This window comes from Diprion similis, chromosome 14, assembly GCF_021155765.1.
Source record: "Diprion similis isolate iyDipSimi1 chromosome 14, iyDipSimi1.1, whole genome shotgun sequence".
NCBI classification, from domain to species: domain Eukaryota; kingdom Metazoa; phylum Arthropoda; class Insecta; order Hymenoptera; family Diprionidae; genus Diprion; species Diprion similis.
The window spans coordinates 2,332,931-2,344,708 of NC_060118.1; the positions used below are offsets into that span (position 1 = coordinate 2,332,931).

The window sequence follows — 11,778 nt, forward strand, 5'->3', positions numbered from 1 at the left end:
CGTTTTCCCTTACGAATACGTCGATTGTTGGGAGAAACTCGACGAAACTCAATTACCTGCAAAGAATCATTTCTACTCGCACCTCTGCAATTCGAATATCACAGACGCCGATTATGAGCACGCTAAAAATGTTTGGGAAGAATTCCGTGTAGAGTCTTTGGGAGCCTATTCCGATTTATATTTAAAGACTGATGTTTTGTTACTTGCTGATATTTTCCAAAATTTCCGGGCTAGCTGTTTCAAAACATGCGATTTAGATCCGTTGCACTACTACACGGCGCCGGGGCTTGCTTTTGACGCGATGCTTAAACACACAAACGTGAATTTACAACTTTTCGATGATCCCGAAATGGCTTTATTTATTGAAAGCGGCATTCGAGGTGGCGTAGCGCAATGCTCTAATCGACACGCTCGCGCCAATAACAGATTTATGGGCAAAGATTTTGATCCGAACAAGGTGGAATCGTATCTCATGTATTACGACGTGAATAATCTTCACGGTGCGGCTATGAGTGCACATTTACCAATCGACTCGTCCGAGTGGGAGCATGATCCTATCGATATAACAACCCATCCGGACAATTCGCCGATCGGTTACATCCTGGAGGTGGACTTGGACTATCCTACAGAGCTCCACGAGGAACACAAAGACCTACCTCTCTGTCCGGAGCATTTTACGCCGCCAGGTAGTAAAATCCCTAAACTCGCCACCACCCTTCTCCCCAAAACGAAGTATATACTACACTATAGAAATTTAAAGAAATGTCTGAGTTTGGGTTTGAAATTAGTCAAAGTGTATAGAGTTTCAAAATTCGCACAATCTCCATGGCTCGAGCCTTACATCACGCTCAACACCAACATGCGCAAACAGTCGAGAAACGAATTTGAGAAAAACTTTTACAAATTGATGAATAACGCTGTAATTGGTAAGACTATGGAGAATGTGCGAAATCACACGGATGTCAGATTGGTTACAAAATGGGAGGGAAGAGGTGGTGCGAGAGCGCTTATCGCTAGGGCAAACTTTCATAGTTGCACCGTATTCGAGACTGATATGGTTATTATAGGAATGAATCGTGTCAACGTTTACTTTAATAAACCAATTTATATCGGTGCGGCGATCTTAGACCTTTCAAAAATTATTTTGTACGATTTTCATTACAAATATATAAAGGCGAATTTTCCCGACAAAAAAGCTAAATTGTTGTACACCGACACTGACAGCCTTATTTACCGATTTAATGTACCCAACATCTACGATATCGTCAAACGTGATGTTGACTCAATGTTTGACACCTCGGACTACCCTTCCGACAATGTGTACGATATTCCGCTCAAGAACAAGAAACGTCTGGGCATAATGAAGGACGAGAACAACGGGAAAATTATGACAGAGTTCATTGGGTTGCGCGCGAAGCTGTACACCTTTACAACGATGGGCGAGGATGACGCCGATGGTACGAGAGTAAGCAAACGCGCAAAGGGTGTCAAAAATTCACCGTGGAACACCATCACGTTTGACGATTATAAGCGCTGTCTGTTGGCTTACAAGGAATTGGCTCGATCTCAATGTCTAATTCGTAGCAAAAAACATCAAGTAAGCACTATCGTACAGAAGAAATTGGCTCTGAGTTGGCAAGATGACAAGCGACAATTGATACCTGGACAGACCGACACCTTGCCTTGGGGGTTTGCCGCTGCCCCATAAAAACTAATCATAGGATTAGCTGTATGTATAAAACTGCCACGAATACTTACGTTCGACACCTTGGACGATCCTTTGTCAAATCATTTATTCAAAGATGAAAAAAAGTTTGCCAAAAACAAAATCCCCATTTGATTAACATGTAAAAACAGTTTTTCGGAAATGAAAAAAAGTTTCCCGAAAATGAAAAAAAGTTTTCCAGAAATGAAAAAAAGTTTCCAACAATAAAAATGTGTATTAACCGTAAGGAAAAAAATATCTTGTATTTTTATTGCTACGGATAGCTGTATGTATAAAACCATTGCGAATATTTACGTTCGACACCTCGGACGATCCTTTGTCAAATTATTCATTCAAAAATGAAAAAAAGTTTTCCAGAAACGAAAAAAAGTTTTTCGGAAATGATAAAAAGTTTTCCGAAAAAAAAATCCCCATTTGATTAACACGTAAAAAAAGTTTTCCAGAAATGAAAAAAAGTTTCCCGAAAATGAAAAAAAGTTTCATTCACATAGAGCTGATTCCCACGTTTGCGTAATACTTTCTCCACCAGGTACCCATCGGGATATTTCACTTTGCTGAGTTCTTCCTCGTAGAAGCCTCCTTCAATGGAATGATCTTGATAATCGGTAAGTTTGTACGTCGGGGGGTTGGTATTTTTCACCTCGCTCACGGTGAATATTTCAGTCGTCCAGTTGGGCGTATGGCCTTTTTCGAATACATTTTTGTACTTGCTGATCCGGACTCGATCGCCAACTTTAAATTTCCGCTTCCGATTACTCCGCTTGATTTGACGGGGTTTGTAAACGCTTCGATATAGTTGTTTTCCACTTGTGAGATCCTCGGAGAGTAAACCGCTTCCACATTTTATTTTTCAACGTTCGATTAAATCGCTCGCATATAGACGCCTTTAAATTGCTGAATGTCAAATACATGTTGATATTGAGCCGCTTCATGAGTGTCTTGAATTCGCTGTTGTAAAATTCTCTGCCCTGGTCGACGTGTAGATGCTTAGGTATGCGGTTTTGTGTTAGTACGGATACCATGGCGGTAGTCACATCTTTTCTACTCTTGAACTTTATCGGTACCGCCCACGCGTACTTGGGAAATATGTCGATGATTGTAAGCAGGTATTTGTAGCCCTTGTTGTGCGAGCTATATGCGGTCATGTCAACGAGATCTGCTTGCCAGGTCTCATCGAGTCCGCGTACATCTACGAATCGGCGCGGATAATTGCGTCGAGCCGGTCTGTGAAGTTCAGCAGCTATTGTCGCCTTCATTGTTCCTTGCTCTTTGCCCCTCGATTTTTCAACTCTTCTTCCAACCGCTTTTGTTCCTCGACCGAAACTGATACCGCGCTGGTTTGCTCCAGTAACGTTACTCGTGCATGAAGCTTCTGAACGATCTCCAATAATCCAATTACGTAATCGTGATTACTCCTGTTACGCGCGCGCACCGGTTTAAGGATCTCATCGATTCTCTTTATGCGCTCTTCGTACGATTCTCTTAAACTATTTAGAACTTTCAGGGGAACAGCATCGTTGGGCTGCTGAGGATCGACTATGTTACATAATCGTTACCGTCCAAATCGTACTGATTGTCTGGAGTGATTTTAAATCCGACGCCTGGAGGTCCACGAATAAATTTTTTACTCCCACCACAGCCCAACTGTCGTCCAAATATATCTATGCTCATCGCTAGGTGGTCACCGAAGGAATGACGAATGTATGCCGATCTACCGCTAATAAATGATTCCAGCTTTCCGCAGCTCTTCAATAATGGCAACTATTTCATTGGAATGGCTGGTATTTCCCGCAGCCTGCGACGCCATAAGTAGCCGAAGACGATCTACAATTTCATTTGGATCATCCCAGTAGACGTAATCCACTTCTTGCCTCTCCTTTCGCGCAATCTTATATTCGGGTAAGCCTTTACCGGACTTTTTCGGCGAGCCAAGATGTTGTGCAATGAAATTTCTACACTTTGCACTTTTTGAATAATCGCGAAGACTTCCATCGGCTTGGTATCGTTTCCGATGTGCATTTGTCATCCTTACAATTTTTATGTAATTGTTCTTGTCCGTATCATTCACAACCGTGGCATCGGGTGATTTTTTAAACAATAATTCGAGTAACCCTGGTGTATTCTGGTAACTTTCATCTCCCACATTGATCAGATTATCGACAAAAGTAATTTGTGAATCACCAATCATCATATTGTTTATCGACTTTCGAACGCCATATGCGGTATCTAAATCCTTCTTTTCACTTGTGCTGAACATTTTCAAATATCGTGCCACGGAATTCACTGTTTTCCTCACTGGTGTGCTTGTAGTGGAAATTTCACCAAATTTCAGTGTTTTATCTTGTGCATCCTTGAAATCCTTCTCATCATCCATATCCTCATCCTCATCCTCGCCATCCTCGGTACTCGCATCATCTTTTTCTTCTTTTTTCATCGCTATATCAGACGATTCTGTTTTAATTTCTTCTTTAATATGCTGCTGCTGCTTCGAAGTATCCACCAATTCTTGCAACGGTGTTACGAGGGGCTTGAACACCTCCCCCATAACCTGGTCGGTCGTGTCTTTGTCCAACTTGATCATTTTGTGCTTCCGACGTATGACATCGCTTGCTTTCGATAATTCTCTCAACGTATCGCTATGCTTACGAATCTTGACACTCTCCATGTCGCCGACTTGATCGTCACAATTAAACTGTGCGAGTTTGCGTTAGTTTATGCTTATAAAGCAGTCAAACCCCTTCCTGTATCTTCCCTCGTTGATTTCACTATGCTTGTCAATTGCGACAAAACTGTCTTTACCTTTATTCCAGCATGCCGAGCATAAGTCCTTAAATTGATGATATGTCATGTCGGTGTTCACGTGATCGTTGTAGATATGTTTCAGAGTCATTTCATGTTGTCGAAATATCACCAATAAGTTTGCATTGTCACGCACCAGGTGTTTCGGAATACGTGCATACGTTTGACTAAGATAAAAGCTATCCACGTCGCGATGCCTGCCCATGCTGAAGTAAGCTCTGATATTATCCTGCTTCTCACACGCCACATCGTCAAAAATCATAACAGAGTTAGGGTGGGCCTCTTCTGGTTTGACAACCTGATCGTTCTCACCAGACGGAAAATATCCCACACCCTGCACGGATTCTAGTAACTTTTTCAAAAATTGATATTTTGGCTGAATGAGGGATTTTGAATAAACGTAGACATTTTTGAATCTCAATCCTTTGCCATGGGTGATTAGAGAGAGGAGAGCGTTCGTTTTCCCACAATTCGATGGGCCGCAAAAAATTGCCCTCACGGTATTTGGTAGTAATTTTCCATGACGTTTCTCTTTCCTGTTCCTCCCCCGACGAACCATTTTGTCGAAATTTGCAACAGGTAGTTTGTCAGTCTGATATTGAAATCTCATGATGCTCGGTTGAAGCGACAACGAGAACTAAGATGACCGCATATAAATTCATCCTTTTATAGAACTCGCGTTAGTTGCTGTTCGACTATGAAGACGTGCACACGTAAGAGACGCGGTGGTGGTTTGCTAAACAAAATCATCAATCATCTCCCAGTTGAATTGCACGTGCCTGGGTATCAGTACTGCGGACCCAGAACAAAATTGGTCAAGAGGTTGGCACGCGGTGATCCGGGTATCAATCCATTGGACGCTGCATGTGAAGATCACGACATTGCATATGCAAGGAATCGAGATATCGCTGCGAGAAATCTGGCCGACAAAGTGCTTGCCGAGAAGGCGTGGAATCGTGTTTTAGCCAAGGACGCTAGTGTGGGTGAAAAAGCTGTCGCGTGGGGAGTCACCAACACCATGAAAGCTAAATCTAAACTCGGTATGGGTTTAGCAAGAAAGCTGTCGAAACTTGGAGCCGGTGCGAAGTCACAGAAAAAACCCTCAACGGGTGGGAAGACTGAACAGCAGAAGAGGACAATAAATCTTAAATCTATCATTAGGGCAGCAAAGGCCTCCATACGATCAGGTCATAAAGCTGTCGAGTCGGCGTTGGCCGGTGCCCGTGCGGCTGCGCGTGAGGCAGGGAAGAATGTTCGTGTGCCCCGTGTTATACCCGTGCCCGAAAAAATTGGCGGCATCCTACCGCTCCTCATTCCAATTTTGGCTGGTCTAAGCGCAACGGGAGCTCTAGCAGGTGGTGCTGCAGGCATAGCTAAAGCAGTCAACGAGGCTAGCGCCAACAAACATCAGTTGAGTGAGACCAAACGACACAATGCAACAATGGAGGCGACTGCGTTGGGGAAGGGATTATACCTGAGACCGTACCGCAGTGGCATGGGTCCGTACTTACAACCGGCAAAAAACTAATAAATCTACCACGCCGAGCACTTACCAACGTTGATTTACACAAATATGCTCAAGATATGAGAATTCCACATTTTCGCGGCGTTTTCATGCGGAATGGTCTACCATCATCAGGACCGAAGAAGCGAGAATCCGCAATTATTAATCTTGACGATAAGAACGGCCCCGGGACACATTGGGTTGCATATGAAAAAAACGGTGATCACGTTGTGTATTTCGATAGTTTTGGTGATTTGCAACCACCTAGGGATTTGATGAACTATCTCGGTGTTGGTAGCGTAAAATACAATCATAATAGGTATCAGGAATACGATACTGTGATTTGTGGTCACTTGTGCCTCAAATTCCTTAGCGGGCAGCTATAAAAAGAGCGGTGTCACATTGGCGAGCATCAGTCATGACGGAATCATTGTCGTTAACACTTTCGGGCACCTCATCCCTGCTGGAGGCTCAATATTTTCCCCCAATCGAGTTATCGTCGACGAAGAACTATGTTCTCGGGCTCGTCGAGTTCATGACATTCAATTCAATACCCAATATTCAAGAGAAGTGTGATAAATTTCACCTGGAGCGAGTGGACAACAGCCGGACAGTCATAACGATACCTACAGGCAGCTACGAAATTGAAGATATTCAAAGTTTTCTGCTCAAGGAACTACCTGCCGACATCTCCCTTAGCTGCAGGCCAACAACAACGAGCTAAACAGTGAAGTTACGTGCAATCAAGTAGTAGACTTCAAACCCAAGGATTCCATTGGCCGATTATTGGGGTTTAAAGCGGTTGAGCTAGCACGGAACGTTACGGATAAGTCCGAATTACTGGTAGCCATACTGAAAGTTAATACCATACGCGTTGAGTGCAACATAACCACCGGGGCGTACATAAACGGACGTCAGGCTCACACGATTCACGAATTTTTCCCCACCGTCCCATCTGGATATAAGATTGTTGAAGTTCCCGCCAACATCATTTACCTCCCAATCGCCGTACAGTCGATACAGAATATACAGCTGCGGATAGTCGATCAAGACGACGAGTTGGTTAATTTTCGCGGAGAGACGATAACTGTACGCTTACATATAAAATCGGTGGAATAATGGGGATTGTATTTGAGACGAAAAAGTCAGGCAAAAGTTATAAAAGCAAGACGTCATGGCCAAATATCATTAGTCGTCCAGCACCATTGACGAAGCTGACATCTCCGCTGAAGCTGACACCTCTGAACGCTCGGTTTCTCCAGAGTCTAGGTCTTCGATTACGTGGAAATTTTGGAAAATAAAAATTCGTGTTCGCTGCATCCTGTGCGTGTTACCATGGAGGCAATAATAAGAATACAGAAACCCGTGACATTCGACGAATCGATGGCACACTCTGAGGTTCACGCTCATCAACCATTTGCATCATCGACCTCCGGGAATAACGATGAAATTCGCACTTTCGTTCAAAATCAGAACGAGTGCGTGCTACCGGAAAAAGGCTCCCTGCACATTCACGGGAAAGTTACAAAAGAAGATTATTCCATGGTGGCCGCTACAAAATTGGTCAACATGGCTGTTTGCCATATGTTTGAGGAAATTCGTTACGAGTTGAACGGTGTGGAAATTGATCGAAATAAAAATGTGGGCATCACCAGCATCATGAAGGGATACTTATCCCTCACCCCAGGGCAACAGCACGGCTTGGAGAACACCGGTTGGCTGAGCGTTGCCGATATCAACCAGGCCGATGATGCTGGAAATTTTGATGTCGTTATACCGCTGCGTTATCTGCTGGGATTCGCCGAGGATTATTGCCGAGTCGTCGTTAATGCCAAACACGAGTTGATTCTCACACGCACTTACACCGATTTAAATGCTGTACTTCAGACAAACACTATCGAGAAGTTTAAAATTACCCTCAGAAAAGTCGAGAGGCTGCTGCCCTACATCAAACTAGCCGACAAGCCGAAAATCCAGCTACTCAACTACATCGCCAAGGACTCGGCCATTCCCATGAGTTTTCGTTCTTGGGAAACGTACGTGTATCCGATGCTGCCATCAACGACGCGGCATGTCTGGGAGGTTAAGACATCGACACAGCTGGAGAAGCCTAGATACGTCATAATGGGATTCCAAACTGCAAGGAAAAACGAGGCATTGAAAAATGCTAGCGAATTCGATCATTGTAGAATAAGAGATGTGAAACTCTTTCTCAACTCACAGTGTTACCCTATGGGAATTTCAATCTAGATATTTCCAATAATCAATACGCCATTCTGTACGATATGTATGTCCAGTTTCAAACATTCTACTACAACAAGGAAGCCGAACCTCTGCTCTCGAAAAGTGAATTTATAAAACGCGCGCCCCTGAACGTTATCGATTGCTCAAAACAAAATGAATCGTTGAAAACCGGACCGGTGGACATCCGGCTGGAATTTAGAGCAAGCGTAGAATTTCCTCGAAACACCGCAGCCTACTATATGATCTTGCACGATCGGGTCGTTGAGTACAGTCCGATTAGTGGCACGGTGAAGAAATTAGTATTAGCCAATTTTGAGAGTAATATGTTGAATGTAAGAATGTAGAAAATAATATGTATAAGGTTAATTCTTGAAATTATGAATAATATGATCAATTATTATATAGAAGCTGCAAAGCTAAATGTAATTGAGGATAAATAAAAACATCTGTTTAGTGTATCTAATTGTTATTTTGAAATTGACTTGCTCCCCCCACCATCGTCCCGTAACCGACATCTGGCATTTTTTAATAATATTTGAAGAATCTTTTATGTGTGACAGATTTATTTCAACAGCTGCATCCGGCATTTATGATAAAATTTAGTATGTACAGATTTATTTACATTACCACCCACTGCATTCATTATTGGCATGAGCTGAAAGGCTGCATTTCCAGGAATTTTTCTCAAGTGGTCTAGCGTTATCTAACTTAGAGCTTCCCACCGTCGAACAAGACCCGACAGGATTTTGCCCCCCCCCCCCCCCCCCCGGGACTTGCCGTGCGCCCAACGCGACCCCCCCCCCCCCCCGCGGACCCCTCGCGCACTCTTCTCGGACCCGCCCCCCCCCCCCCCCCGCGCGCGCCGCTGCAGCCGGCCAGGCCGGCCCGTAGCAATGGGGGGAACCCCCCCTCGAAACGCCGCCATTGTGGGCCAGAACTCTTATATCTTTACTACTCAAGTATTTGATCGATTATTTGAAGGATGCTCAACACCCAATTGTCACAAGATTACAGAATGCAGTGCAAAAGGCTGGAAATTCGAAAACAAACTGTATCCTGGTGTGTGAATTAGTGTTGTGAAAAACAAAGAGACAGTAGCAGAAACAAAATGTGTTAGCACCAAAAATGGAATCATCCTTCAATCAACAAACGTACAAGAGGGGTTTGATGAGATCGTGAAAGATATGGTATGAGCAAAGGTGGAAGATTTCCGAGAAAACGTCTCTGGCTGGACGTTGATCAAAATAATTAACTTAACCGTAAACATCAACAAATACGTGCCGCTGCAGGGTGGTATGTCAACGTACACACAATTACGAAAAGACATTCAAACTAAGAAGGCTGTCGTCAACGTGAAAAACAACGACTCGTATTGCTTCCTCTGGTCAGTCACCGCCGCCCTCTTTCCAGCTGACAATAATCCTAGCGTAATCACTTCGTACCCATATTTCAGCTCAGTGCTACGGTATGATGGTTTGGATTTTCCGAAAACTTAAGATGATATTCCAGAATTTGAAGAACTCAAGGGCTTGTTTATTAATGTTTACGGCATAGATCACATAGAAAAGCAAAAGTGTAGTGAAGATGCACCAGTTTATTTAAGCCACAATAAGTCTGAAAAGCTTGTGATTCACTTCTTAGCTGTAGAAACTGAAAATGTTGACAAAGACGATAATGATGATGATGTGGAGAATTATGAAAAGAATGTGATACATCATTTTGCTTGGATTAGAAATTTATCTCGATTAGCAAGTTGACAAATTTCTAGCCATCACGGGCGTAATTGGTTGCGCAATAGATGTCTGATCCACTTTCAGTCGGAAAAACGTTTGTCGAAGCACAGAATTGATTGCATGAATTTGAATAATACCAGTTATTTTACCGACGAAAGTAGACAAGATATTAAAATTAAAAAATTCTAAGTATAAAGAAACTGTTTCGTTTTGCATTTATGCAGATCTTGAATGCTTATTGCAGTTTATCAGCATTAAGGTGCTTATAAAGAAGCGTTGTACGCCTCAAAAACGCAGGGAAGCAAAACTCCTATACCGCTCAAGCGATCAAAGTGAAACTTGGGCAACTAAAACCTTATTTTGGCAGAAAGTGGAGCGTCTTTTTACTTTTTCAAAATTTGAAAAATAAAATTTACAGATCGGTTACCGCCCACAAAAATTAGCTTAATTTTCGAACTATTCGGTATAATGCCACTCGGCGGTGATGAAACACACATTTTGGGCCCAGTCCCATGAGATTTTATGGTGAAATGACGAAATGGCAGCTGATCTGGTTTTCGATTACGATGTACACCGGAATCTCATTTTTTACCGACATTTGTTACCGACCTTTCATGCATGCCGGTAATTTTTTACCGACATTACACGCATACATTACCGGCGTGCGCGTAATGTCGGTAACAAATGTTGCCAAAATGAGATTTCGGTGTTCTTCGTAATCGAAAACCAGATCAGCTGCCATTTCGTCATTTCACCATCAAATCTCATGGGACTGGGCTCAAAATGTGTGTTTCATCACCGCCGAGTGGCATCATACCAAATAGGTCGATCCATTCAGTGCAACTGTAAAAATTTGGCCAATTTCTGTGACTGGTAACCGATCTGTAAAATTTTTTTCTCAATTTTGAACAAGTAGAAAGACGCTCCCCTTTTTTCCACAATAAGGCATTAACTGCCCAAGTTTCACTCTGATCGCTTGAGCTGTATAAGAATTTTGCATTCCGGCGTTTTCGAGGTGTACAACGGGTCTTTATAAGCACCTTAAAGTCTCAAAAAATAGAACCAATCATCAAACACATATTCCATACAGTCTAGGTTATCATTTGCATTGTGCATTCGACGAGACGATTTCAACATATAAAATTAATCGTGGATAGACTAGTATAAAATGGTTTCTGAAAAAATTGTGGAATTTGGCACACTCTTCAAAAGTTTGTTTTAAAACGGTTGTACCTATAGAACCGCTTAATTTCGATCGAATTATGGAATTTTTTTCTACAACCGTATGTTATATTTGTGGAAAACCGTTCATGTTGAAAGACGTGAAACTTCGTGACCATTGCGCCATTTCACAGGAAAATACCGCGCTCCCGCACGTCAAGGTTGCAACCTGAATTAAAAGGACTTACAAAGGATCCCAGTGATTTTCCAAAACCTATTAGGCTACGATTTAGCTTCTACCTGTCAATACAGAGAAATACATTTCGTTTATGAAATTGGTTGAAGGAACGGACATACAGTTTAGATTCATATATTCATTCCGTTTTATGCCTGGAAGCCTCGAAAAAATAGCAACGTATTTGAGTAAAGATCGAAAGACAATTATACGCAAATTATGCAGTACCTTGAATCAATTTGAGTTACTAACTAGATGAGGTGTTTTACCATATGAGTATATAGATAATTGGGAGAAGCTTGAGAATAGACAGTTGCCAACCAAAGAACAATAGTAGGTAATATATAAGAGCGGATCCACGTCACTTCACTTAAAA

General features: G+C 42.5%; 1 protein-coding gene across 1 annotated transcript; it reads right to left on the reverse strand.

Annotated features, from left to right (window-relative positions):
- Positions 1 to 1,979: 1,979 nt before the first annotated feature.
- On the reverse strand, positions 1,980 to 2,982 carry LOC124414422. The gene is made up of 3 exons (XM_046895370.1): positions 2,636 to 2,982; positions 2,260 to 2,532; positions 1,980 to 1,989 (listed from the first exon to the last, which is right to left on the reverse strand). Exons 1-3 carry the CDS (start codon positions 2,980 to 2,982, stop codon positions 1,980 to 1,982), a joined length of 630 nt encoding a protein of 209 aa, XP_046751326.1.
- Between the last annotated feature and the right edge of the window lie 8,796 nt (positions 2,983 to 11,778).

Excerpts from the sequence above, each read along its gene's own strand:
- LOC124414422 (XM_046895370.1), bottom strand. The coding sequence starts at position 2,982 with ATGAAGGCGACAATAGCTGCTGAACTTCACAGACCGGCTCGACGCAAT. Across the intron at positions 2,533-2,635 it reads AAGCGGCTCAATATCAACAT|TGGAAAACAACTATATCGAA; the intron begins GTATTTGACATT and ends GGATCTCACAAG.